The 27795-nt window shown below is 34.3% G+C and overlaps 8 protein-coding genes across 10 annotated transcripts; 5 read left to right on the forward strand and 3 right to left on the reverse strand.

Annotated features, from left to right (window-relative positions):
- Positions 1 to 4709: 4709 nt before the first annotated feature.
- Positions 4710 to 5944, forward strand: LOC132803715 (protein TAPETUM DETERMINANT 1-like). Its single transcript, XM_060817092.1, has 2 exons — positions 4710 to 4779; positions 5631 to 5944. Exons 1-2 carry the CDS (start codon positions 4710 to 4712, stop codon positions 5942 to 5944), a joined length of 384 nt encoding a protein of 127 aa, XP_060673075.1.
- A 1286-nt stretch (positions 5945 to 7230) lies between these two features.
- Positions 7231 to 9301, forward strand: LOC107419752 (uncharacterized). The gene is made up of 4 exons (XM_016028544.4): positions 7231 to 8181; positions 8522 to 8592; positions 8693 to 8873; positions 8972 to 9301. Exons 1-4 carry the CDS (start codon positions 8074 to 8076, stop codon positions 9134 to 9136), a joined length of 525 nt encoding a protein of 174 aa, XP_015884030.3. The 5' UTR covers positions 7231 to 8073; the 3' UTR covers positions 9137 to 9301.
- A 995-nt stretch (positions 9302 to 10296) lies between these two features.
- LOC107419766 (pentatricopeptide repeat-containing protein At4g31850, chloroplastic) lies at positions 10297 to 14611 on the reverse strand. 2 transcript variants are annotated; one of them, XM_016028564.4, is made up of 3 exons: positions 14235 to 14611; positions 10682 to 14065; positions 10297 to 10523 (listed from the first exon to the last, which is right to left on the reverse strand). In XM_016028564.4, exon 2 carries the CDS (start codon positions 14062 to 14064, stop codon positions 10747 to 10749), a length of 3318 nt encoding a protein of 1105 aa, XP_015884050.3. In that variant the 5' UTR covers position 14065; positions 14235 to 14611; the 3' UTR covers positions 10297 to 10523; positions 10682 to 10746. The 2 variants fall into 2 exon arrangements, with proteins under 2 accessions (XP_015884050.3, XP_015884049.3); XM_016028563.4 differs by having other exon boundaries at positions 10682 to 14610.
- Positions 14612 to 14946: 335 nt separating this feature from the next.
- On the forward strand, positions 14947 to 18196 carry LOC107419755 (uncharacterized). The gene is made up of 6 exons (XM_016028546.4): positions 14947 to 15349; positions 15457 to 15512; positions 15807 to 15861; positions 16007 to 16087; positions 16208 to 16434; positions 17733 to 18196. The coding sequence occupies exons 1-6, from the start codon at positions 15142 to 15144 to the stop codon at positions 17739 to 17741; spliced, it is 636 nt and encodes a 211-aa protein (XP_015884032.1). The 5' UTR covers positions 14947 to 15141; the 3' UTR covers positions 17742 to 18196.
- Positions 18197 to 18812: 616 nt separating this feature from the next.
- On the forward strand, positions 18813 to 21438 carry LOC107419760 (nucleoid-associated protein At4g30620, chloroplastic-like). 2 transcript variants are annotated; one of them, XM_025075243.3, is made up of 6 exons: positions 18813 to 19134; positions 19751 to 19923; positions 20519 to 20619; positions 20712 to 20751; positions 20972 to 21043; positions 21167 to 21438. In XM_025075243.3, the coding sequence occupies exons 1-6, from the start codon at positions 19056 to 19058 to the stop codon at positions 21284 to 21286; spliced, it is 585 nt and encodes a 194-aa protein (XP_024931011.3). In that variant the 5' UTR covers positions 18813 to 19055; the 3' UTR covers positions 21287 to 21438. The 2 variants fall into 2 exon arrangements, with proteins under 2 accessions (XP_024931011.3, XP_015884039.3); XM_016028553.4 differs by having other exon boundaries at positions 18819 to 19134; positions 19775 to 19923.
- Positions 21352 to 22347, reverse strand: LOC107419761 (early nodulin-like protein 14). Its single transcript, XM_016028554.4, has 2 exons — positions 22017 to 22347; positions 21352 to 21892 (listed from the first exon to the last, which is right to left on the reverse strand). The coding sequence occupies exons 1-2, from the start codon at positions 22189 to 22191 to the stop codon at positions 21537 to 21539; spliced, it is 531 nt and encodes a 176-aa protein (XP_015884040.1). The 5' UTR covers positions 22192 to 22347; the 3' UTR covers positions 21352 to 21536.
- A 711-nt stretch (positions 22348 to 23058) lies between these two features.
- LOC107419762 (uncharacterized) lies at positions 23059 to 23563 on the forward strand. The gene has a single exon (XM_016028555.4). It carries the CDS (start codon positions 23116 to 23118, stop codon positions 23416 to 23418), a length of 303 nt encoding a protein of 100 aa, XP_015884041.1. The 5' UTR covers positions 23059 to 23115; the 3' UTR covers positions 23419 to 23563.
- A 215-nt stretch (positions 23564 to 23778) lies between these two features.
- Positions 23779 to 27688, reverse strand: LOC107419759 (transmembrane 9 superfamily member 8). Its single transcript, XM_016028552.4, has 7 exons — positions 27469 to 27688; positions 26166 to 26330; positions 25979 to 26088; positions 25784 to 25889; positions 25568 to 25680; positions 25325 to 25478; positions 23779 to 25088 (listed from the first exon to the last, which is right to left on the reverse strand). The coding sequence occupies exons 1-7, from the start codon at positions 27586 to 27588 to the stop codon at positions 23931 to 23933; spliced, it is 1926 nt and encodes a 641-aa protein (XP_015884038.1). The 5' UTR covers positions 27589 to 27688; the 3' UTR covers positions 23779 to 23930.
- Between the last annotated feature and the right edge of the window lie 107 nt (positions 27689 to 27795).

Genomic DNA, 27795 nt, shown 5'->3' on the forward strand with positions numbered 1-27795 from the left:
CTATTTGTCTGCCATTTTTTGTTTTTTGGCACTCCATTTCATATGTTCCTCTTGGAATATCCCTCCATCTGTACGTGCCAAAATGTTGAAAAAGGAAGAGGACATCAAACAAGAACTTATTTACTTTTTTGCTACTAAAACGAATTTTCTTGTATTATATATGTTATATAGGGATAGAGAATAGTTTAATGCAACGATCAGTATGTATTTTATCCAAGAAAAAGGATCAGATTTATTACCAAAAAAAGAAAAAGGATCAGATTAAACGTATGGTTTTTAACTTTTTATGGTTACTCATTCAATGTATATGAAACCTTCTGTACCTTAAAACAGAAAATAATAAATCAAATGCATCAAATTACTGAAAATATGTAAGAGCTGTTATAAACTAACTAAAATTTAACAAGAATAAAAAGAACATAATATAAAATATAGGACGGAGAGAAAATAGAGGAACTAGAGAGATACATACATTATCTTATAATGTCATATATTTTCATCACAAAAACACTATATATAGGCTTATATAAATTATGGGTTACAATTACGATGGCAGTCTGGTGGGGTTGCCTGAACCCGAACTCATCATTCCCGAATTCGACTGTAAATATAAATGGGATCCTGTACTGAGTATCCCAAACCCAGAAAATCAATTAAAGACCAAACCTTTTTTTTTTTTATAAAATTCTTCCCTTGTGTACTAGTTAAAGTTCAAAAACCATTTTTGTATCCAGAAATTAACGTAAAATTGATCATTTTCAATTTCAACTCCATAAAAGTTTGAGATCCTTGGCAATGCCTTAAAAAGGAAGGTAATTCAAGTACTTTCTAATCCCTTAAAAAAAAAAAAAAAAAAAGGGAAATTTCGAAAATGTCTAATTATGCAACATTTATATGGAGAAATTGTTTCCTAAAATTAATTTCTTATACACAATTACACTTTAAAGCAAAATTTGAAAGGGTCAAAGTAAAAACTTCAATGTTTTTATTCTTAATTAATAAGAAAAATTATGTTGACATTATATGTTGTAAAAAGGAAAAAGCCTCTGATATGAAAGAAATTTTTTTTTTATTTTTTTGGTGAACGATATGAAAGTTTATTTGACATTAAAGTTACATACTTATATTGTGCCTTGAGCATTAAATTTCGATTACCAAATTGCATATGATCAGTTAATATCTCCAAATTAGTTTGATTAGTATGAGTATGTTTAGGATTTACAAGTAATAAAATAATTTATGTTTTAAAATTAATGATAAAATTGCCTTTTAATAAATAAAAAAATATAAAACTAGCTTCCCAACAAATTTTAAATTAGCACATTTTTTGGAAGATTTACTTTTCACCTTATTTTTCTATATGAGCTTTTGTTCTTTTAGAATTCATAATTTTTACTTTTTAAAAATGATCCAAATATTGAAAACTTTAATTTCCATAGGATATTTCAAATTTTCATTAATGTTGATATTTCCAAATGGATCTTACGCTTTATTTAAAAAATATCAAACTTTTAAAAAAAATTAATTCTAAATTTTCAGTTTGTCATAAATTAACATCCTTAGAATTAGTTTCCATTATGGATATTTTGTCAATGTAGGGAATGTATTATGGAAATAGAGATTAATTTACTGCTTTTATTTATTTCATAATTTAATTTAAACATTATTAACGTATAATTATCATAAAAATATATTATATATTATTCTTATTATATTTTAGGATCGTTTTTCCTTAAAAGTAATTAATTAAAAATTCAATTTTATGCAGTCAAATTCTATTAGTTTATTTTTAATTCTAATCATGTAAGAAACTTAACATTAATGAGTTGACTAAAAACATTGCTTCCAAGTTAATGGTGGTCTTCCATTTTAAGCGAAATAGAGAGCATCCTAATCCTATAAATAGTAAATAGTACAGGTTTCATGCAGTAATTGAGAAGAATAGTATTTCAAACATTAAAAAATTGAATAATATTCCCGCTCGTTTTAACAAATTTTAAGGATGAGAACTTGGTTCCTTGTTGCCCTGCTTCTCATGACGATGCTGTCTTCTTGTCAAGGTTAACGCTCTCTTTCAAATTTTCTTACTTTAATTTTCCATCTCAATCCTTTTTTAATTTGTTTTTAATTTAAAAAACCAAGATGATTATTTTTGAACCCAAAAAAAAAAAAAAAAAAAAATCACTTTACTTTAAATGTAATAATGGAGGTTAGGATGAATCATGTACACATATCTTTTCTTTCATAAATATTTATAAAAGTACTTTGATGCGGAGAAAAGATCAAATAATGTATGTGATAATCATTCTTTTCTATTTATAAATTCATATAATGCTTTTTAATTTGCACAAATATCAATAACATTCTAAAATGCTAAGTTGATATTTTATATATTAAATGGATTTTGATTAAGTTTAATTTAGTTTGGTTCAATGCAGGCACAGAAGGAGCTCAGTGCTCAACAAGTGACATATTGTTGGCACAAAGTCAAGGGCAACCAAGGAAGGGAATTCCGACATACATAGTGGAGATCGTAAACAAAAGCCCCAGTGGAACAAGCATTTCCGACATCCATGTCAAATGTGGGATGTTCAGCTCAGTCATCCCCATAAACCCTAATCTCTTTGACCGTCTTAAAGTAGATGACTGCCTCGTCAATGGTGGAAAACCTCTTTCTGTTGGTCAAACCCTCTCTTTCACCTATGTCACTACCTTCCAATACCCTCTTTCTGTTTCCTCTGTTCACTGCTGAGTGCTGATCCAACCAATGTTTAATCATATCATTATTGTTATTCTTATTTTTTTGCTGTTAAAATTAATATGTTTTTATGTTATATTAAAATTAGAATTACATTTTTAAGATAAGTATCCGTTGTTAACTTTGTTAGATATTGTGAGTTTTTCTTAATGCAATCATTGTTTTATAATCATTAATGAAGTTTATTTTTGTATTCGTCTAGATATTAGCACTTTTTATTTTTATGACATATTAACAATAATTTACATTCACAACTAAAAATGGTGTATGAGCCTAACTATCGGCATCCAACAATATTTACAAATATGTTTCGTAGAATGTGAGAAGGGATATACATATAAAGCTCCTTGATATAATAGTAAATAGTACAGTGTTCGTACGTAGTAACTGAGAACAATATTATTTCAGGAAAAAAAATAATAATAACAACAATATCGTCCCTGCACATTTTAACAAGTTCTAAGGGATGAGAACTTGGTACACTGTTGTCCTTGGCCTGCTTCTCATGATGATGTTGTCCTCTGCCCAAGGTCAAATTTTCTTTTCTTTAATTTTCCATCACCATCCTTTTTTACTTTCTTTTTAATTTGAAAATCCAAAGTTTTTTTTTTTTTTTTTTTTTTGGGGAGTAACAAATTATTTACTTTACTTCAAATGTGATACTGAAGGTTTGCATGATTCATGAACACATTTTTTTCTCTAATAAAAAATTATAAACGTGTTTTGATGCGGATGAAAGATCCGATATGTTATTTTTCTGTAAATAATCATTCTTTTGCATGTATTTTTTAATGTGCACAAATATTAATTATATTCTAAAATTCTGATCGATATTTATATAAGTTTTGGTTTATATTAATTAATTTAGGTATAGAATTATTCTCCAAAAAAAAAAAAAATAGTACTTTTTATTTTTAAGTAATATGGGTATGAGAATTAAACCAAATTAGTATATGAATGGCTTTAATTAATTTTGGGCAATGCAGGCATAGAAGGAGCCGAGTGCTCAACAAGTGACATATTGGTGGCACAAAGCCAAGGGGCACCAACATTCCAGAGAATTCCGACATACATAGTGGAAATCGTAAACAAAAGCCGCAGTGGAACAAGCATTTCCGACATCCATGTCAAAAGGGATGTTCAGCTTCAGCTCAGCCATCCTCATAGACTCTAATCTCTTTAAGCGTCTCAAAGAAGATGACTGCCTCGTCAATGGTGGAAAACCTCTTGCTGTTGGTTACACCATCTCTTTCACCCATGCCACTACTTTCCAATACCCTCTTTCTGTTTCCTCCGTTCGCTGCTGACCACAATCAACTTCAGATCTTTTGGCTATTAAAATTGATATGTTTTTTTTTTATGTTATATCAAAATCAAGATCAAAATTTGTCAAAGTCAATACCTAAGCTCTCACATAATCACATTGTAAGTTTTTCTTAAAAAATCAAACCTTATATTTATTTCACTTAGATATCAATACTTATCTACATTTATAATTAGAGATGCTAACCTCTTAAGTAGCATTTAATAATATTTACAAATATATTTAGAATTCTATAAAATCCTATATATTTCATCTATTATAGTAAAATTATGTGTGTATATAATGTAATAGGGAAATATCTCCATCACCATAAATCACTTTCCTGTAATTATCGTACAGATTATATCCTTGTATTTATCTTTTAACATTCAAAGCTAGCTTTTCTTCTTATCCATTTTTGTACAAAGGAGCTGGCTCTCCTTGATATACAATCCCAGTTATAAATAAATAAACAAATAAAAGCACAAGTCAGCTTGAGCGTTGACTGAGTTGGAACGTGTCAAATTTGGCATAATAAGGTGAAGTGGGCCGAACTTAATTTGTTATAACCAGCCCAGTTCAGGACCTTCCATAAATAATAGTAAATAAAAATAAATCTGTCACACACTTTATTAACAATTTTTAAAGATGACAACCTCGTCAACTGTTGCCGCTGCAGTTGTCTTGCTCCTCCTGGTGCTTTTCTCTTCTTCTCAAGGTTAAACAAATACTACTTTTCTTTTCAGATTTTATTTACTTTTTAATTTCCATCACCTTCATCCTTTATTACTTCTCATTTCTCAAGCTTTGCACTCTGCAGCATATATATGAGCATGAGCACATCTTTTAGTTTTCTCTGAGAACCAATGACAGAAAAAAAAAATTTTTTTTTCTCTGATAATCATTCTTTTGTATATAAATTCAAGCGGTTTTTTTGCACAATATTATATCCTTAAATAATTCTGATCAATGCTTGTGGATTTTGATGAATTATTCATGTTTGGTGAGAACTGCGATATATACACACGAAGACACTCTTGTTTTATTGTTTCTGTTAAAATTTGGTAGAATTATTAAAAAAAAAAATAGTTTTTTATTTATTTATATATATATATATATGGGTATTTTGTTCTTACTAAAACTAGTTTTGGTTTATTTGAAAAATAACAAACTAATAAAATGGATAGATAGAAGAATTATCTATTTATATATATATATATGTGTGTGTGTGTGTGTGTGTGTGTATTACTCTTTTTGATAATGTAAATCTATGAACAAACAATGACAGCGAATATTAATTTTCTTTAAAATTTCGCAAAGTTAATATCCTAGTTATCCAAAAACCAAAAGAAAAAAAAAAAAAAAAAACTTAAAATCCATATTTCTTTATCTTTACATGGATTTTTCCTCTTTAGGTGTAGAAAAAACTAATTGATTAAGAAAAAAAAAATGTAATATATACATGAGTATGGAAATTAAATCAACTTATATGAATAGATAATTAAATAGCGTATATGCATTTATTTTGTTTTATTTATTTTCCATATATGCATGATTTATATGGTGCAGGCATAGGAGCCAAATGCTCCAAGAGTGATATAATGGTGGTGCAAAGCCAAGGTCCACCAAAGTACAATGGAATTCCGACATACGTGGTAGAGATATTAAATCGGAGCCCCAATGGAATAAGCATTTCCGATATCCATGTCAACTGTGGGTGGTTTAGCTCCGCAGACCTCATAAACCCTAATACATTTAAGCGTCTTAAATACAATGATTGCCTCGTCAATGGTGGACGGCCTCTTCGTGCCGGTTACGCCCTTTCTTTCACCTACACCACTACCTTCAAATACCCTCTTTCTGTTTCCTCCATTCAATGCTGACCATAAACCAAACCCTAAGGATTTTGATTAGTTTGATTATTCAGCATTTATTAATTAATTCATTTTTTTTGTTGATTTGTACAATTAATTAATTAATATTAAAAAATAGTAAGCTTTTGGACATCCTAATAGTAAAATCACACTTTTTTTTTTTTTTTTTGGGAGGGGAGGGGGACATTTAAAGTTGGAATCCTACCTTAATATCAAAAAAAAAAAAAAAAAAAATTGTGATTTGATGTTGAGTTTGGACTCGGATTTATTTTTCAATTTATGTATATGTGAATTATGAATCTCCACCAGTTTGGTATATATGAATTATGAGCAGGATTTCCAATTTTATGCGTTTGAGGAGACAATTATAGGGGGTTGACATTAAAAGCAAAGATTTTGTATAGACATATATACATATATGTATATATATATAGCAAGACAGTGATACAATTTCACATTTTTACCTATGCAGTTTATGTCATCTTCAATAACTAAAGGTTGCAAAATTCCAGGAAAAAAGAAAATAGCTTTGTTGCGAATTAAATTAAAGAAATTGAGAAGATATGATTTCTGAATAAGAATTTGGCTGAAATGATATAAATAGAAAAAATCAATTGGCATAGCATTAATAGATTATGATAAATAGATCGAGTTTCGTGATTTATCAGCAATAATGATTGTGATAGTAGAGTCCATATCAATTTGATAAATATTAATTAGTTATATTTTAAATTTTTTTTAATTTTTTTAAAAAATATATATATAATTTAGAAAAATAAACCTAAAGGGTAACCTATAAAATCCCCTTTTATAGCCCTTGCTTGTCAGCATGTAGTATTCATTGAACAATCAATCCATCACCGTTGTTCACAAATAGTAATGGATATTGTCAATAGTTTTTTTTTTTAATTTATTTAATCAAGGTACTGTCAATTAAGTCAAGCAAACAATTTCAAATGTTTGTGGCCACATATATCAGATGTTTTCACTTTCTTCCTTTGTTTTTTTCCCCCAAAATATGACTATCTTTTTATTTATATTAAAATTATAATAATCATTAATCAATGCAAATTTTTTACAGTAATCTTACCTTAGAATTACCATATTATTTTCCTTATAATGTGCACAGTTCTTTAACAACTTTTAAATATTATTTTTTTAAAAATAACATAAAATTTAAACATATTTACAAAATTCAAAGAGGGCATTTTAGTACTTGAACACTCTTTGTTGTTGGTTAGGTGACACCTCCATCTCAAGCCATGTAAGGCTTTCTTGGCTATACTGCAAACCCAAGGGCAAACAGCAGCCAGTTATCTCTGTGCTGCCTTTTTCTGCACCATTCCTCTCTTTCTCTCTCTAACCATCCCAAAGCCTCCAAGATTTTATATACAAAGACACCCACTTCCTCTCTGTCTGTGTCTCGCTCTAAAATGGCCCAGCTGGACCAAAATTTATGTTAAAAGAGGTTTTCTTTTTTTTTTTTTCCCTTTTTTTTTTTCCTTTGAGAAAAACAAAAGAGAAAAATGGCAAGGATAGATATGTCTTCAATTCTCATCCAACCACACCTCTCTTTCTCTTTCTCCAAACAAATACCCACTTCCCACAATTGCCCTTCTCTGAATCCATTTTTCATCTCTCATTCTTTCAACTCTTTACCTCCGACCTTCATGGGCTTTTTCGGGTTCTCACATCCTCCCAGAGTTAGACCCAGAGAGGATTACAACATACTCAGAACGTACCCTCCTTCCCTTCTTTCCTATTCCTGTATCCATTATTTGCCTTTTGGGTTTTTCCTTTTTCTCTTTCTCTCTCTAAAATCTCTAAAAATCTCATCTTTTTTGCTGGAGTTGGTGTTAATCTCCAGGTTTGTTCGTTCTTTGGAATTTGTGGGTTCTTTGGAGAATACGGGGAGAGTTTCATTGGCTGCTGATATGCTATTTCTGTGTAATCTCTCTAAAAGTCCCATCTTTGTCTCCTAGTCGTATTTGGGTTTGCGTTTTCTTTGATTCACGACAAAGTTTGGATGCCAAAGGTTCAACCTTTTTGAGGAGATGAAAAGAGTTCCATAGGATTTTTCATCTATTTTCACCTTTCTATGTTTTATCAACGCTGGCGATACAATTCCGGAGACAAAGATGAAAAGGGTCTCTGTCAATTCTCTTCATTCTCAACCTGTTGACGAGGATGCTAGGGTTAAATTGAGACATCAAAGTCTTCTGCAAGATTATCTGGAACTGCAGAAGGTTAGTCTTTTTTTTCTTTTTTCTTTTTTTTAAATAAAAGTTTTTGGATTTATATTTGGGGTTCTGTTTCTCGATTGGATAGTTGTTCTTGTTGATTTAGTATTCTTTTGATAAGTGATTGTAATTTGACTCTCAAGCCAGTGTATAAATATTGGACAGGATGACGAAATACAGAATTCTGAACAAGTAGTTGTATTAGGCTTAAGTATGCAAATCTTTGATTAAAAAGCTTGAATGAAATATATTATCTCAGCTACCAGCTTAGATTAAAGGGAACCGAATTTATTGGGTTTTTTTCATATACCATTTAAGAATAGTTTGTAATTGATATTTCTTGTAGGAATTTGTTTCAAAGAAGAAGAAAGTGCAGACTACAATGCAGAAAAGAGAAACCCTTTTGGCCGAAGTTCGGTATGATCTTTGTTTTCTGGTTTATTTGGATGACAGTTCTTTTCTGAGACAGTAGTCAGTTGAGGGAAGTTTTTAATTTTATATCTTGTTTCCGCTTCAGATTTTTGAGGCGAAGGCATAAATACTTGCTAAAGCAGCAATATCCCAAAATCAAAACAGATGATGTTCAGCAGCACAATTCTGATGTACAGCTTAAGCTATCAGCAAAACAAAGGAAATATAATGTCACTGAAGGTGTCCAAAGCAATCCCTCCACAGTTTTGGATATGAAGCAGATTTGGGTAATGAAATTGGAATAGTTTGAATTGAGAAGAGATCATTGATATTCCTTATGATAGAGTTTCATTTATACATATTGATTTCTGATTCTATACTGCAGAGTCATGTAGAGAATGAAGGAGGAAAGAAACAAAACCATGTTAGGGAGCAGGTAAGAGTACAGAAGAAGCCCAAGAATTGCTTGATCAATAACAAAAAAGCTGAAAAGCAGAAAATTTCAGTGCAAGATCAGGTTGCTCTGAAGGTTGTTTCTTTTATTACTTAAGAGTAGTAAAAGCTACTGGTTTAGTGTGAATTATATAGAATTCCATTGTCTCCTATAGTTCTCTAACTTTTCAGAGTGTTCTGCCTTTTTCATCGGAAACTGTATAGCACCATTCGACAATTTTAGTATACATGAATAATGAAGTTGCAGAATTTCTTCCTTTCATTCAAATCCAGATTAGCATGTTTCTTTTCTCAGAAGTTTGTTGTGTTACTTTGATTTTTATGAGTTGAATGTGACTGAAAATGTGGTTTTACTTGTTCATTGTGATGATGATTCTTCCCCAGTGATGGTTTTTGTTTTCCAATCTTTCTTAGCTTTGCAAGAAATGCTTGTCTACCTATATCAACCAAGAGGGAAAAAGGAACCTTTGAAAGGGATACAAGAAAAAAAGTTAGTGAAATTATTTTGCTTGCATAAGTGTCGGTGGCTGAAATTTGTTCCTTCTCTTTTTCTTCAACGCGAAAAATTAAAAATAACCCAAAAAAGAAAAGGAGAAAATGAAATGAAATCTGCAATAAGGTGTTACATGGGATATCAGTTGTCTTGTTGACCAGTCAATTGTTTCATCTTCTTTAGTAGAGCCTCGAACAGAACTCTTTTATTTCTTAAAACAGATTTATGAAATCAATAATTTCCATTATGGTTTTCTTATCTTAGAGTTTTGATGAGACCTTATTGGAAGTGAAATATCTTGTCAGACGAGGAAAAGAAAAAGGTAGTCAAATTTTGAGGAAAAGATAAAAGTCAACTTGTGCTCCTCTACCATCGCATGGCATATTCTCATTTGCTCACTGCACTGGGCTTGTTAGTCTTATATTTAAAACGTGATATCAATACCAGGCACAGCGTTTATTTTTATTTTTTTTGCTTTACAATTTCAGATCCATGTAGTAACGGTATGGAATAACCTAACAGTCTCTGCTCTAGTCTACATGCAAATATGGCCATTGGTTTTAATCGTTTAAGATCGTTTTAAGAAGTTAATTAACAGACCATATTTCGTGTCTGAACCAAGACAAGACAACAGTGGACTTTGAGGCTATAGAAAACCCAAACTTGACATAGTATCCGTAGACTAAAGAGACAATAGATTTTTTATTTATTTTCCTCCAGTGATCAACTAAACAGAATGGTGATGATTGAGAATCACAAACAGATAGACAATATAAGATGGTATTGCATATAGCTATAATGAATGTATACAAGATTAATATATTCACAATTTACAGGGAAAAACAATCTGCAACACTTCTATAAGCATTTACTTACTCCTTGAATCTAAGGTTAGAATCGGTCCCAAAACAAGGATGCAACTCTTGTCACCATAGTTGAATTCATATGCTCATCAAACTCATCGCTCAGACGCTCACATTGGAAAGTTAGACTGAAAAAAATTAGGTTCAGAAAGAACAGCTTAGTTATTATAGAAGCAACAATCCTCAAAACGGCATTTTAGAGAAGTAAAGAACAATTTCAAAGATAGAATTCAGAACTTAGAAGAAAAGCTTTACAGAAAAGGGGGAGGCTGGAAGTGTATATTACCCTGTATAACTCAAATACAGCTTCAAGAAAGTATATATGTGCCTCCATGAACATCTCAAAGAAAGTTAAGTTTGATTAGGAAGCTGTGCAAACGTTCCCACATTGGGGCTGCATCCCCCAACCATCATCTTTTTGTAGACTGCATAAGCATGGTCGGAATCTCCAGATATGCTATACACACGAATGAGAGCATTGTATGTGAAAACATCTGGTTCAAGACCTCTTTGCTGTAGTTCTTCATACATCTTCCTTGCTTGCTCTACCATTCCAGCAATACCAAGATTGAGTATCAAAGAATTATATGTGTATAGATCAGGAGTAATCCCACTACTTCGCATTTCATTATACAGAGATAGAGCTTCTTCTACTCTCTGTGACCTTCCAAGTCCATTAATGATAAGGTTGTAAGAAACTGAATCAGGATTAAGGCCAGCCAGCTTCAGTTCCTCAAAGTAGTGGAGAGCATCATCAATCCTCCCTGCAAGGCATAGGCAGTCCACAAGAATGGTGTAAGACTTCAAGTCTGGTCTTATTCCTTCTTTAATCATCCTTTTAAACAACAGACAAGCAGTTTCCACATCACCAGTTTTTCCAAAGCCATTAATAAGAATATTAAAAATTGCACAGTTAGGTTGGCATCCATAGTCCATCATCTCCTCAAAGAATTGCATTGCTTCTTCAAGTCTTCCTGACTTCAGAAGTCCATCTATTAGAGGACCATATGTACATGGAGAAGGAGAGAAATCCCCACTAACAAGGTCATAGTATAAATCCAGAGCCTTATCTAGGCTATTAGATTTCACGAGACTGGAGATGATTATATTGTATGTTATAGTGTTAGGCTTGCATCCCCAGCAACTCATTTCTCCATACAATTCAAAAAGATCACTGATTTTCCCAGACTTCCCATGAGCATCAAGTAACAAATTGTATGTGAAAACATCAGGGGCACAGCCAGCTTTTTTCATCTCCTTAAAAAGATTCCTAGCATTGTCGGCGATATTACCTCGAAGAAGCCCTTCGATTAAACAATTATACGCTTCCAGTGTTGGCTTAATTCCCAGAGTTTTAGTAAATCTTGTGAACAAACTATGAGCATTAAGAGCCTTTTTACACTTGCACAGTACCCTCATCACAGGTATCAATATAGAGTCATCCAGGCAAATCTTATCGGAGACCAATCTTTCAGCAAATAAAATGGCCTCATCTATTTCAGCTTCAATTAAAATCCCTTCCATCAAATCTTCCCAAAAAGGCCTATCCAAAAAAATTCCAGCCTGATGGACATAGTTCTTGGCAATCTTAAAAGCATCCTCAATTTGCCCATCCTTAACCATCCCAGGAAGGAGGGTGCACAAAGTGACATGATCAGGAAGTAGTGATTTCCTCATCTGATGGAAAAACCAGAACGCCTCATTAACTCTGTTTTCCTTGATTAACCCATAAATAATAGTGTTATAGGTCAAAACATCAGGGAAACAATTCATTGTTGTCATTTTACAAAGCATCTCCAAAGCCAAACCAACCTCATCATTTTTGCAAAGGCAATCCAGTATCGTGTTAAAAGTTATTGTATTTGGAGGACAGCCATGTCCAGCCATGCTCTCAAAAACTCCAATTGCCTTTTGGACTTGACCCTCTTTCCCTAATCCAGCAAGTAAGGTGTTGTAGGTCACTACTGTAGGAGTGAGCTTCATGCCCTTCATTCTGTAAAACATTTGCCATGCCTCATCTACTCGATCAGCCTTGTAAAGCATGTCAATCAAAGTATTAACTACAATTACATCGGGCTCACACCCTTTTCTCACCATCTCAGAGAGTAACTTAATGGCTTCATCTACTTGCCCCACCTTACTATAGCATCGCATCATTATGTTATAAGTTACTGAATCAGGGGTGAGTCCACTTTTTTTGAGCCCATTAAAAATATCTTTTGCTTCTTGAAGCCTACCCACTTCAGCAAGACCATGCAAAGAAGCATTACAAGCTACAATATTAGGAACAATGCCTCTTGTTTTCATCTTCTCAAAGGTTTCAATAGCTTTGCCAGAGTTACCGGATTTTCCATAGTAGTCAATAAAAAGGATGTATGTATAAGCAGTAGGCACAAAACTCAGATCTTCCATATTGTTGAAAAGTTCCAATGCCTCGTCCAACCTATTTAATCTTAAAAGTCCACAAATTAATGTGTTGTAAGTATGAAGATTTGGTGAGATACCTTGCTTCTTCATGACATCCAACATATTAAATGCTTCATCAATATTCCCAGATTTGCATAAAGCATCTACTAGTATGGTGAAAGTAACAACATCTGGAGCATAACCATCAGCTTCCATTTCCCTCCAAATTTTTTTCACTGAGTATAAGTCTCCACAGTCACTTAACTTGTGCAGCAAAGTAATGTAGGTTACTTTATCAGGTTTGTGACTGCTAGCTTTCATCTTTGCAAACAACGCTTTTGCATTAGCTAGTCTACCAGCATTACAAAGAGCATCAATGAGAACTGTATAAGTAATGACATCAGGCCCACATCCCGCATTATCCATTCTCTTGAATATATCATATGCCTCATCAATTTTCCCAGCCCTCCCTAGAACTCTAATGCAAATCGTAAACGTATAAATATTGGGCTTCAATCCGAGACTTTCCATCTCTTCTAACAAACTCGTTACAGTGTCTGTATCCCTTCTCTTTCCCAATGCCACCATAAGTGCCGAGTAAGTCTTCAGGCTAGGCTTGATCCCTTCTGAAACCGCTCTTTTATAAACCTGCAAAGCCTCCCTGCAAAACCCAGACTGAAGAATCATGTAGATCAACCCATTATACGAAAATGCATTCAAAACAAACCCGGATTTCCGCATCCTTTCAAGCGCAAACGGTGCTCGTCGAATTCCACCTCTTATGTGAAGACCCTTAAAAATAGTAATGTAAGTGTTCAGATTCCTATTTATGATTCGCTTCTGCATGAAATTGAATACAGCCACCATATCCTCCACCCTTCCATGATTCCTCAAGACTTCAAGCATGTAATTGCAAGTTGCAGTGGTGTGAACAACATTAGGCAACTCAGCAACCGAATTGAAGTATGAAAAAGCACAAGTTGGGTCCACAATCGACTTAAGAACACTCATAGCCTCCTCCTCAGAAGACACCTTGATTGTCGTCTCCCCCTTTACCGCCTGCAACACTTCACTTCGGGCCTTAATCACAAACCCAGATAAAACCATTTGTTTTCTCCTCTTTTTCTTGTTGTTCACCACATACCCACATGGCAAAACCTTCAAATTCCCACAGTTTCTTTCTTTTAGTGGCTCAATAAAACTTAGAGCAGATATTCTACTCTCGGTAAAAGCACAAGTAGAATTGATACTGCTGCAATACATACTTGAATAGCAGACTATTAACAGACTCATCCAAAGGAATTTGGTATCAACTAAAGAGAAAGCATAAGCTAGTAAGTCCCAGATATCTAATATGAGTTCCCATGTTCGTTGAAACGAATTTGAGAGAGTCAAAAAATACTATAAAAGAGCGCAAATGGGCGGGTACTTACAGGTAAAAAGACGGATAAAGGTGAAATCTTGGTGTGCCAATACTTGAAGGATTGGTTATGGCGTCCGGAAGTCAGATATTTGAATAGTAATTGGTAATTTGATGAATTGGGTAGCTCTTGTGGGCTTTGGTCTTATTATCAAGACGATATTTTGGGTATTTTTACGCATAAAGAGAACAAATAATTAGAACCAATAATAATAATAAAAAGATGATATTTTGATGGCCATTTGGATATCTCATCTTCCATCCTTTTCACCTCACGTTACCCACCACCGTGTCGGAAGCTCACGATTTATGAAAGTTTTAAACTTTTGGCCGAAACACAAAGGGGGTCGAGAGAAAGTACATGAATTTTTAATAGTTAAAAAAAATCGCTTCCTATTTTCTTTTTTTTTTCTGAAATTCTTATTTTCTTTTTTCTTTTATATTTTTTAGTGTTTCACACTTACAATCAGATCGTAAAGAAATATTTTATCTTTAATGATTTAGAAAATTTAAAAATAAAATTTATTTAACAAAATTTATTGTTGTTCTAATTAATTCTTTAAACATACACTATATTAAAATATATTAATAACGAAAAAATGAGAAAAAAAAAAGTTTATAATTTATTTTTTGGAATAAATTTCTTAATAAGGAAAAAAGTTTCGCCAATATACATAATTTTAACAAAAGCATAATTGAAAATTTGCTTTAAAAAAAAAAAAAAACATGAAAAATTATTTAAACTTTGTTACCTTCCCTAACAAATAAAGCCCTAGCGGCCTATATTCGAATTACAAATACAACTATTTTCTCCTCCCCGTCACAAAACCTTTCCAATTCCTTAGCTCTAGAAATCTCTGCCTCTTTTGATTTTGCTGGTTTTGAGCGTGAGACAGAGAGAAAGTGATTTCAGAGAAACAATGGAAGTAAGCGAAAGAGAAAGCTCAATAGTACCAGACTCGGCAATGGATTCAGTGAAGAGAACATTGGTCCACGTAGAAGAAGTAGAAGCTACCTTGCCTGACTTTTTGTCTCTCTCCGACCCAGAAGTTCTCTCCCAAATGCAACCTCTACAACGTGCCCAGTCTCTGCTTTTGCTCGCCAAAATCACTTCCACTCTCTTCGCACGTAATAGAAATACTTTGCTTTTTTTCTACACAGTCAGTGTATATGCTCAATGGTTGACTTTTTTTTTTTCCTTTATTTTATTTTGGTTTGATTTTGTTGTCTTCCAGTGAAATTGAGATGTACTGGAGTTCACCCGGATGACCATCCCGTCAAATCCGAGCTTGTAAGTTTGTTTATGCTCTGTTTCTTGTTTGATTATTTGAATTTTGATCCTACATTCTCGTTTTATCTTTATTTCAGTGTTTTGGTTTGTTGGGTATTGATAAATATCTCCCTTTTTGAGTTTTGTTAAATTTCATGAGCATCTGCTTCCCATAGTTATTTGGCTATTCTTTATGAGCTTTTTAATTACAGATTACTTTTACTTCTGGATTTAATTCATTGGCTTTTTTTGTGTCCTGTGATTTTTCAACGAGTTTTTACTAACTTTATGTGTCTTTTCTATTTACTTATGCAGGAAAGAGTAAACTTATACCAAGATAAGCTAGAACGGTTTATAGATTTGAGCAAAGGTGAGTACTTATCATTTCATTCTCCTTGCACTTCCCCTTGTTACATTGTCATCTCAAAGCTTTGAAAAAAAAAATGTCAAATTTTCAACTAAATTGTTATGTTGGTGAGGCTTAACTTTTAATTGATTTAAATTTGTTATTGAAGCGCCACTTCGACCTTCTACTACCTTGAACACTCGGGCTGCAACACGTTTTATTGAGCATTCTTTGCCTGACCTTAACCCAGGTAGGAGGTCTCTTTTTTCTCTTTTTGGTTAATGATTTCTTTTTCTTTTTCTCTTTTTTTTTTTTTTTTTTAATGTACTTTTTGGTAAGATTCCAACGGAGATTTGTTAATCTTTTATAGAGCAGAAGCGAAATATGAGAGATATTAGTAGAAGAGAGGGTAAAGCAGTTAATCGTATGGAGAGGAATCTCCAAAAGAAGAGGAAGTATCAATCAACTGATAAACAGTCTGTTCAAACTGCTGCAAAAGAATTTCTTGAGAAAGCCGCCCGAGAACTTCTTGGTGATAATAATAACGGTTTTAAGGGACCTCTGAGGGCAGAGGCCTCAGATCAAGAAGACTTGCCTGTAAGTTAATTTCCTTATGTATCTTGATATGATTTTAGTTTTACGTTCTAATTCTCATTGGCCCTTAAAATTTTATAGTTTTATTTTCTTTTAGCTGATGCATGTCTATCATGAGAAGTTTTAGGCATGCAAAGATTGGAGAATTTCTATGTTAGTAGGTGTCAATGTAAATGGTGGCTGGAGGATATTGATTACTTGGAACAGTTCAATCTTTTTAGTTTTTCTTTCCATATCTGGATCTTGTATGTTCATTAAATCGGAGAAAAAAAAGGAAAGAAAGAACAAACACGTAGTCGTCAAGTGATTTTAGAAATACATGTCGACATGTAATAATTGCTCCAAAAAGTAAATTCTTTGTCTGGATTTGACGTTTAATGGTCTCGTCTTCCAAACACCTTTGCTCAACTGTAGTTTGATCTGGTTTATTTCATCTTTCTGCTGCTAAATATTACTTATTCACTTAATCTGAAGATAAAGCTTTTGCCTCCACCAAGAGAACTTTGGGCTTCAAAGCTAATTTTCATTTTCATTTTCTGTTGTTGGTGATCTGTATCTTCTGGAAGGATCATAGGTATAAATAAATTGAAAAACTTGAAAGCTTATTTTGAACTTTCATGTAAAACGAGATATAATGTGAGTGATAATATAATGAACAAGAAGTCATCATTTTGAAACTGTTGTCATGTCCATCATGTTCCCAAACTTGTCCTCCAGATAAATGGACTTTGCATAGTAGGTGCCTCACACATATGCAAATGGGTCGTAGATTTGATTTGGAGCCTAAGTTTCTCAAGAACCATAACACTTTTCTAATCAAGCAAACCCTGGGTTTTAAAGAGAGCTTTATAAGCCAAAGGCTAAGTTTCAATGATAATAAAGGACAAGAATTTTTTGATATTCAACAGTCTTCTTTATGTGAAGATAAAAGAGAACATGTTGTGATCCTTTATTTGCAACAATTCTATCTAAACTCAGTAAGGATAAACCCAGAAGGATACAAACCGGAAATGACTCTGAATAAACAAGGTTCATTGTCAGGAAGAAATATTGTCTGCGGAAAAATTATTGCTCATTCTCTTTTTTCATCTTTCCTTTGCTGCACTAGTTTATACGCTTGAGCTTTGAGAGAACTTGATGGGAAGCATAGCAAAACATAAATGGCTGATATTTAGCCCTGCTGTGATATGAGATTTGATGATGTAAATAGGCGTTTGTTTTTTTTTTTTTTTTTGGATTAATGTGAAGTAATTAAGCATTGTGTCTTGTTTCTTCTTATTAACTTTTATACATTTTCACAGGATTGCTGAGACCAAATCGATCAAATTTTGTTATTGGCTTCAAAGGAGTAGTATATATTTATAGCATCATTCTGTCCTCATGGAGAAGTTCTTTTGCGAATCAAATTTTCTCTGGTTGATTGGCTAACAAGATGAACAAATTGCTAGAGAAATGTAGCATTTTGCTAATCCTTTCATGGGAAAGGTGTTCAAATGGTCGTCCAATGAACAGATACATATTTATAGTCTGCCATTTTTGAAACTTGATATAATTTTAGACCTTTTCGGAATTGGTTCATGAACATTTTATCTTGGTAACTTCAGCTTTTATTTTCTCTTTTCCTTTTGGCAAAGATTGAAGAGGAAAGGGTTTTTTTTTCTTTTGTTATTTCCTCCCAACATAAAATTGGCAGCTTATTGTTTGTTATACACTTTGTATATGATTTCAATATTTGGTTTATAAGGATGAATGTTTAGATTCTGAATGACTACTGGAATGTTTGTCGTTTGTTTTTTATGTGGCTAAGAACCTACAAGAAAGAAAGAAATGAAACAACAGGATTCTCAACATTTAGATAGGAATAGGATTGCATAATATCTTGGGAAAAACTTAGTTACAATTCTATATTATATTTTGATGAAATCATTGATTCATGAAGAAAGAGTCTTAATTATTAAAAATAAAAATACAAATTTATACTTTAGTTCTGCTTTCAATTTTTTTTGAAAAAAATAAAAATAAATTCTTAACTGAAGCATTGTTTTACACGAAATTGGTTGATTTTATAATTATGATAATTTTCTAATTAGTTAGATTTGAAGGAACCAAAAATACATGGTGCATTATCTGGTCTTAAGTGAAGTTACGATAGCATCTTTTTTTTTTTTTTTTTTTTTTTTCCTTGGACGTTATCTTTTATTTATTTATTTATTTTTTTGGTCGTAATTTCATATTGCTGATTGAATAAGATAAAATATATATAAATTAAAAAATGATTTTATTTTGAATTCGGAAATTTATTATTTGCGCACGAAAAAAAAAAAAAAAAAAGTTGGGAGAGGGTAGGAGTTGGGCTAAGTAAATATCTAGTGGAGGGACTAGGGGCCCAAAAACGGCACAGTGGAAAGAACCGCCACGGTCCTCTCAAAAAGCTTAGAAGTCAGAAGTAGCCACAAAGAAACCAGAATAGCAGGGAAAATCCATCCAGACACACTTCTAAAACCTCTACTCGGAGAGACCTTCGTTGGGTTCGGAGCAGTGGAATATTTTTGTGTTTATCTTCCTCAAAACCAAAACCAGTTTTTTTTTCCTTCTTTTTTTGTCCTCTCTCTTAATCAATCCCAATGGCTTTGACCACTGCTCTGACGTCCAACCTTACCATTTCCCACCGACAAACTGGACCCAGAACTCCTCTCTCTTTCTGTAAGCTCTCTCTCGACTCTTCTCTTCCTAGATGTATCTCGAGTATTGCAGCTTAATTCAGTGCTAAATTGGCTTTTTCTTTTTTTCTTTTTTTTTTTGGCCATTGATGGGTTTTATTGTTTTCTCAGTTGCTCATGTAACTTCTCAATTGGGGTGAAGTGGCAGCTAAATTTTTATTTTTGTTAATCTGAATTGACCCATATCATAGAAAGTCGCTTCTTTCATTTCCGGTTCCTGACAAAGTCTGGAAATTTTTTAAGCTTGAATGATTGGAGGCTGATTTTCAATTATAGATGGGAAATTATTGGCTTAGTAATTGTTTACTACTATCTATCATGGTGTCGTAAATTGGTCCTCAGTTGAGAAAGCCGATGAAAAGAAGTGTAAACTAATTGCAAGTAGTAGGTGGTAGGTCTTGTTACTGTCTTCTTGCATATATCTCCATGTTGTCATGATTTAATTTCATCTAAACTTATTTGCACAATCTCAGAATTTGTGAAATAATGTCTGCATTTTTTTCATTGTACTTATTACTAAAGTTGTATACCAGTAATTTTCTTTCCAAAGCAACAATATTTCCGGTGTGGGCATACGGTGTAATTCCATGATGCCCAAGCTTACTGTTTTGTGTTGTGCCCAGGTGAAGTACACTCATATGCAGGTGGCCCCTCATTTCTACCTTGCCCTAGTAATAGGACTGGGAGGATGTCGAGGTCTCTACGCGTGAATGGCTTATTTGGTGGAGGGAAGAAAGAAAACGATGAAAAGAGTGATGATGCACCATCAAAGGTTCGACAATTTTCCACCCTTAGTTTGGTGTATCATGTATGGATCTTGATAGGGTAGACTTGTGTTTCGTAAGGATAATTATAGGGGTTTTGTATTTTTTTATTTTTATTTTTCGTACTATTTCTAATTGTTGACAATCCTTTACTATATTTCTAGGTAATTTTACTGACTATCAAAGCTTGCATATATGCTAAACAGAAGTTCTGATAAACGAACATATTGTTGTGATTTTGGCTTGGCATAGGCTGTTTGTACAGGATGTGACAGTTTACATATTCGTCTACTAAATTAGATAGCCATTGCCAGATATACCCCAGAATTGCATCCAGGCTGGGATTGTCATCTCTGCTTATCTCACCTTTTTGATGTTTCTTGAAGTCATTCTTAAGTTTGGTTGCATCATTTTTGTTAATTTTACAACCTTCTTATTGTTTTAGATCTTAAATTTTTTAGTCATTGTTTTATGCTTTTTATTGAATCCATTGTTTTGTCGAAACGATAATATTGACCCTAAAAATTCCCCCCCCCCCCCCCCCCCCCCCCCTTTTTTTTTTTTTTTTCACAATAATCTTACACCAACACCACTTTGATACAGGCAGGAATATTTGGTAATATGCAAAATCTATATGAAACTGTTAAGAAGGCCCAAATGGTGGTACAAGTTGAAGCAGTGCGAGTGCAGAAAGAGTTAGCTGCGTATGTTTTTATTCTTATTTTCAATTGATCTAATATTCATTTTTTTAATAAGGTTAAAATTAAAACATGTTTCATTTTCCTTGTGTTTTCAGAGCAGAGTTTGATGGTTACTGCGAAGATGAGCTGATAAAGGTATGATGATTCACTTGCGTTAACAAGGCCAATTCTGCATAGTGACTTTATCTGGTGGCATAAACATAACAAAAAACATAAACCATGTTTCTTTAATAATTGCCAAAAAATTGTCTCCAGAGAGATACTTTATCTGTCAACGTGAAACTTCTTATGTCTGAGTATCGATAATGATGCGAAATTTTCAGAAAGAATTAAAATATATTTTTGAATTTTTTAGGTAACACTTTCTGGTAACCAGCAGCCTGTTCGAACTGAGATAACTGAGGCTGCAATGGAACTAGGAGCTGAGGTAAAATGAGGACCCTTTTTTATAATGTCAAAATAATTAATGTTTCTCGCTTGATTAGACTTTTGTTTGTTTTGGTGCTGCTTTGTCTTTTAAGCTTGTTTTACATATTTACTTTTGATGCAGAAACTCTCTCTTTTGGTTACGGAAGCATACAAGGATGCACACCAGAAGAGCGTCCAGGCCATGAAAGAGAGAATGAACAACCTTGCCTCTAGTCTAGGAATGCCACAAGGCCCGCAATGAAGGAATTTTCAAGTGATGTTTGTGCTGCATGGGTTTCGATTTTGCAAATTAGCTTGGCATATTCGTTTTTGTGAAAAACTGCTGTCTTTTTCATAGAGAAACTTCTTCATAGTTCTTTTAATCTTAATATCGAATTACATATAAATATAATATGTCAAAGCTCGCATATTATAACGAATCAAATAATCCCCACACTTAAACCAAAAATTTAAAAAAATAAATTAATCAAAAAATCAAAATCAAAATCACATCAAAACAGTCCTCTGAGAAGAAGCAGCCCAAATGCCACCACCAAACAGCCTCCCAATCTTGAAGCAGAGCTAGTTGGAGCAACTGCTGGAGCATCAAACTCCACCGGAGAAGGTGCGGGTGCTGGAGAAATACCAGTGTACCTGCGTCTTGGAGAAAGCACCACCACAAGCACCTTCTGGCCCTTCTCGCAGTGACCCTTTGCTCCACTGATGAAGTAGTATGGTCCGGCTCTGTTGAGCTTCACCTTTGTGTTGCCATCCTTGTACTCTTGAATGGGGTTTGAAATATTGCAGTTAAGATAGTCTTCCTTGCTCACTTCCAATACCGAGTCTTTCCCACTTTCGTAGTTCCACACTGAAAAAGTTTGAAAATCAGAATTAGCCATGATAGAAGGAAATAAGATATTTATAAAGAGTGAGAAAAGAAAACCACAGGTGGGTGTTAGAGCTTTGGGATTGAGAGAGCGAGTGGAAATTACCAAGAGTGTCACCGATGACAAAACGATACTTTCCAGACCATTTGTTGAGTGATTCAGAGTCGGTGGAGGGGACTTTCCATGCGTCTGTTTTGCCTCCAACCAAGATTTCTTTAGCTGCCGAGATGCTGAAGAGAAGAAAGATGAAAAATAGACAAGATCTTGAAAAACCGGCCATGAGTTCTAGCAGAGAGAGAGAGAGAGAGAGTTGTCTATCTAACACTTCCTTTTTTATTTTTTATTTACTCTTTTGGAACAATGAGAGAGAGTATGTAAGCTGCTAGAAGAAGAAAGGAGAGTAGAGGGAAGAGACCACTGAGATTGCTTCCGCTAGTGTGGGTATGTGATCCATTTATAGGAGAAAAGAAGGTGGGGGATAGGAAGAAAATTAGCCGTTGCAGGACATAGGGAAGAGAGAAGAGGGCATTATGGGCCAGCTGGCTTTCTCTGCCTTTTTGTCTGTTTCTACTGTACCGTATGCTATAACGTTCCAAAATCATGCTGGGCAGGATTCAAGGTGGCGTTCGAATCGAAGACCCAGAATTTTTTTTTTTTTTTTTTTTTTTGGGAAAAAAAGTATATATTTGAACGGTCTGAAAAAAAAAAAAAAAAAAATTTCAAAAATCAAAATTCTAAAGCAGCATATCGTACATCCAATCTTCTCCCCGGTAAATTGGGCTGGATAGTCCACCAGAACCGAAGCCTGTCTTATTTGTGGGTCGGACCACAAAGCCCGGGTCCTACTCACGGGGCCAATTCACCTTGGCCATGGAGTTCGCATGCATAAGAAAATTATTGTCGTTATTTTCATAAAAAGGGATTTGTTTTTTTTTTTTTTTTTTTTTTAAAGAAAAAATATATCATAAGTAAAGTGAATAGTTATCCAAGCAAAAGTTACAAGTAGCTGACACGCCGGTCGTCCTACTGCAACATGCAACAAACAACGTGTCGAATAGCTAGATTTTGAAATGGGGGCGCCGTCCAAACGTGGCAGTGTTTGCTTCTCTTCTCTTCCTCAAAACTCTTTTAACACATATTACACACTCTCTCTACCCTCTGAGAGAGAGAGAGAGAGAGAGAGAGAGATTAAAGCAGTAAAGAGATGGCAAAAGAAGAAGAGTGGAGGAAAATGGCAGACACCCACAAGATGAGTCCGGATGAAGTTAAAGCAGCTGGAGTTGAGGCTTCCAAAAGGCCTCCAGGCCACAATCCTGGGGGTGTTCTTCACCAGAGACGCAAACTTCCTTACAGCACCACAACCATGACCATAGCTGGCTTGCTCATTGTCGGAACCATTGGATATCTCACTCTCTACGCCAACAAGAAACCTGAAGCTACCGCTAAAGATGTTGCCAAGGTCACCACTGGCGTAGCTCATCCTGAAGACACTAAACCCAGGAAGTAGTTTTGTCTGTATCGCCCTTTGAAAAATCATCCCCTGCTTCTCTGCTTTGTTTTCTATGCTGTTAAAAATCATTTATACTGCCTTTTCTTTCTTTCAATCCTTCTTCAAGCACGTTCACACGAATAATATTCGCATTTCATGTCCCCGTTTTCTGTTTGATTATTGTTTACTACCATAACTTTTTCGTGTTAATAGATGAAATTTTTAAACTACAATGCTCACTTCAATCTTTCGAATGTATTCAAAGGAAACCTATGAAAAGTTTATCAGCCTCCCGGACGATTTAGTTAACTTTTAACAAATAGAATCAACTAAATTATTTCTTCAAAAATTGGAAAAAAAAAATTATATAAAATACTATAACAGAATAATGACCTTGTCACCATTCAAAATTGAGTACAATACAGTTTACATCTGAAACACATAAAAATCGTACCGTAATTTCAAAATCTTACACTAAAACATCCTTTTGTTAAATTCTCCAAATGAGAGAGATAACAACCGACCAAGCCTTAATCAATCTTAACAGATGAGTAGATGAGCCTTGTGAACCAAAAGCATGCATAAAATCCTATGGTACCGGTGACCACAAAAAATGCATATGAAGCGATTAACATGTATCCGAAGTATAATAACCCAGAGACCAACTTGGTAATTTCAAGCTTTGTGAAGAAGTAGAATGTGGCGTAGAGGAAGAGGTACAGAGCAGACGAGCCTGATGTGAGGTATGACCTCCACCACCAAAGATAATCCTCGCTGCACAACTGGAAGTAGCAAAGCACCACAGTTATCTCGGCGCAAGTGATGATAAGTATGATCAAGACCAAGAACAGGAAACCGAATATGTAGTAGAACTGGTTCAGCCAGATGGAGGTGAGGATGAAGAACAATTCGATGAAAACAGCTCCGAACGGAAGAATTCCTCCAATTAGAATTGAGAAAACAGGGTTCATGTACCAGGCCTGTTCAGGAATCTGCCTTGGGATTTTATTTGTCTTCACAGGATCCTCAATTGCTGGCTTCTTGAACCCAACATAGCTTCCCACAAACACAAGGGGAACCGAGATCCCAAACCACAAGAAGACCAGGGCAAACATTGTCCCAAATGGCACAGCGCCAGATGATTTCTGCCCCCATATGAGTGTGTTTAAGACGAAGAAAATTGCAAAAACAACTGCTGGAAACAAGACAGCAGTCCTAAGAGCAATCTTTTTCCAGTCTGTTCCTTTAAACATTTTGTACAGGCGTGCAGAGGCGTAACCTGCGAAAAGACCCATGAAGGCATAAAGCAAGAGCATGGCCGTCATAAGACCACCTCTGTTGGAAGGGGATAAGAATCCAAGAACAGCAAAGATCATAGTCACAAGTATCATCCCCAAGAACTGAACACCAGTTCCAACATACACACAGAGCAAATCCGACTTATTTGGGGGCCTAAAAACATCCCCATGGACAAGTTTCCATCCTGTCTCTTCCTGTGCTTCTTCCTGGGTCTCAAGTTCATTGTATTTGGAAATATCACGGTAGAGTGTCCGAAGCATTATCATTGCCACCATGCCTGATAGGAAGAGGACAATCATCAATGAATTGACAATTGAAAACCAGTGAATTTGATCATCGCTCATTAAGAGATAAGCATCCCATCTAGAAGCCCACTTTACATCGCTCTCCTACAGAGCAGAAATGAGAGAGCAATTCATCAGAACCATTATACCATTCGGAGAAACGAATGTTAGCTCACTATCACAACAAAAAGAATTTGGGTATGTACCAAACCCAAAGCACATTATCCACCTCAGTATTGTTTTACCAGTGATTTCCAAGTCAAAGCATATTATAGTCCACATTATAAAGGACTCAAGGATAGATAATAAAACCAGTTACGATTCAAGTTACAAGAGCTTACCTGGAAATCAACATCATATGTGAATATAATTTCTTTGTTCTCTCCAACTTCTTGAGGATTATTGTTGTTAACGACTGTATGTTTTGCATGAGGGTCACAGGTAGTTAAACGAGTGTTTTTTTCATTCCATTTCCCTTCAAATTCGTGCTTAACACTGCACATATCCAAACGTTAACCAACAAAAATTGCTAATTGCTACATTAGAAATAACAATTAACAAAAACAAATACTGGAAGAACTGACCTGAAGGGCTTAACCTCAAATCCCACAATTCTTGATGTCTCAGTTTGCAGATCTCTATGATACTTGACAGTGAACGCCAAATGGTTGTGGATAAAGAACTTCTCATCTTTGCCCTAAGCACAATCATGTTTAAAGTAAGTAAAAAGCAAAAACACTCACATAAACAACATATACAAGGCAACAGAGTTATCTGAGACCAATAATTAATGCTTATACCCCAGATTGACTTTTGAGCCCAACAAAATAGCCAAGCTGATAAACAGGTGGAGATTCCTGATCTAGCCTTCGCATGGGAACCACTAGAGGCAGGTTATCGAGGATCCTGTCAAATGCAACACGGTTTCAAATGAAAATGCAACTAAACAAATCTCTCATATATCAATAATGAATTGTTAAGTGGGCGGGAAATACATGTTGACCCGATACTCATCGTTTATCTTCTCTTTGAACTCTTTTGCCATCTTGGCATCAAGTTTGACCTTGCAGACAATATTGCACATCTGTGGCTCCCGCATTTTAAACTGCAGATATTCAACAAAGGTTAATAACCATAAAACAACCATGCAGCATTAAAAGTTATAAGTATCATAAAACAGACCACATAAGGGGAGTTTTCAATACGATCACCACGAAGTACTTCGCCTAGATTTTCTGCACTGTCAACTATTCGACCTGGGTTACAGAAAGGAAGAGAATAATACGAGTAAGGAAGTTGAGTCTTTGTAGAAGTCAACTTGTTCACTTTCACTTTCAATTCATCTCCCTGCATCATCAAGAGACGGAGAAATTAACAAATTATTTAGAAGAATTTAAAACTTAATTTGAAAAGTGCAAATGCCCAATTCACAATAAACATCAGTATTTCTAATTACTTTATTTATTTATTTAATTTTTTTTTTCAACTCTAAGAACTAAAACTGGTAATTAGAAATGACAAAATCTGGTGAAACAAGTTTTTTTGTTCTAAAAACATGTATGAGATTTGTTAGTATACAACCTCTAAATGCCTTGCAAACGCATAGCTCTAGACCAAAAAACTGATGCCACTACATTGACTATCCCATTCTAGTAGAAGCTGCCAAGATGAATGTTATGCATTTTTTACAGTGACAACAGATAAAAACTAAGAAAGAGCGTTGAGCAATCAAGCCAAAAGTAATGAAATAAAACAAGTGTGATGACACCGATTGCTTAACTTTTTATACTGCCAGCTGCTTTGCTACTCTAACAAATAATGGCAAAATGTTAGCTTCTTGGGGTGTAAAATGTTTATAAGATACAGTAATTCCACATATGATAATGAATTATCACTTGAGCATCATGGTTAGCTTATACTGAACTTTTTCTACAATTTTTAATGCTCAAAGTTTTTATCTTTTATCTTTTTCCCCTCCTCCGTTTACTGTCTTCAAAATCCAAAAAGTATTACGAACAGTACCATATACACAGAGATCCACAAATCAAACATGGAAATTTGAACTACTCTCAGTGTCATCTAGTATGAATATTTTCCAGAACCTTGAATTCCATAACCCCAACAATAAAAATAAAAATTAAAAGATATAGAAATAGAAAACAGACAAACAAATTCTAGCCAAAGGCTCCAGTAGATACGTGGGAAAAAGGGCAATAATATATATTAGAGGAAATGAATCTGCGAATTTTTGTCTAAACTAACAGGTCAAGTTAGTCTAATTACAACGACTTCTTCAATAAGAGTGAATTTTCTCAAACTAGACTCTAAAAACCCGCACTTTCCAATCCATTTAACTCGATTTTCACGGCGACCAAACATAAAGGAAATCAAAATGAAACAAATTAACATAGATCCGTTAAACCACAGCACAGATCGAGCAGATCATACATAGGACATATAAAAACTGTATGATTTGAGAGCTGACCTTTGAAAAGTCATCCGGAGCGACGCCGGGGAGATAGAAGGAACAGGCGCCATGGATCAAAAGCAGAAGGATTGCAGAGATCGTCGCTGTACGGACCGCCATAGATCCTGGAGACTCCATGGGTCCTCTTGAGCGTGTGCGAGAGAGAGCGAGAGAAGGAGACGGCTTATCAGATCTGAAAGGAGTTCGTATATATATCGGCCTCTGTTGTAAATCGTGGCTCGTTCTGTTTTTGTCTTCTTGCGTTGCTTAAATTTATAATTTCATATAAAATTAAAATATTAAAATATTACAAGGAAGGAAGGAAGAAAGAAAACTAGGGGTGGA

The sequence above is a fragment of the Ziziphus jujuba genome, chromosome 5, assembly GCF_031755915.1.
Source record: "Ziziphus jujuba cultivar Dongzao chromosome 5, ASM3175591v1".
NCBI lineage: Eukaryota > Viridiplantae > Streptophyta > Magnoliopsida > Rosales > Rhamnaceae > Ziziphus > Ziziphus jujuba.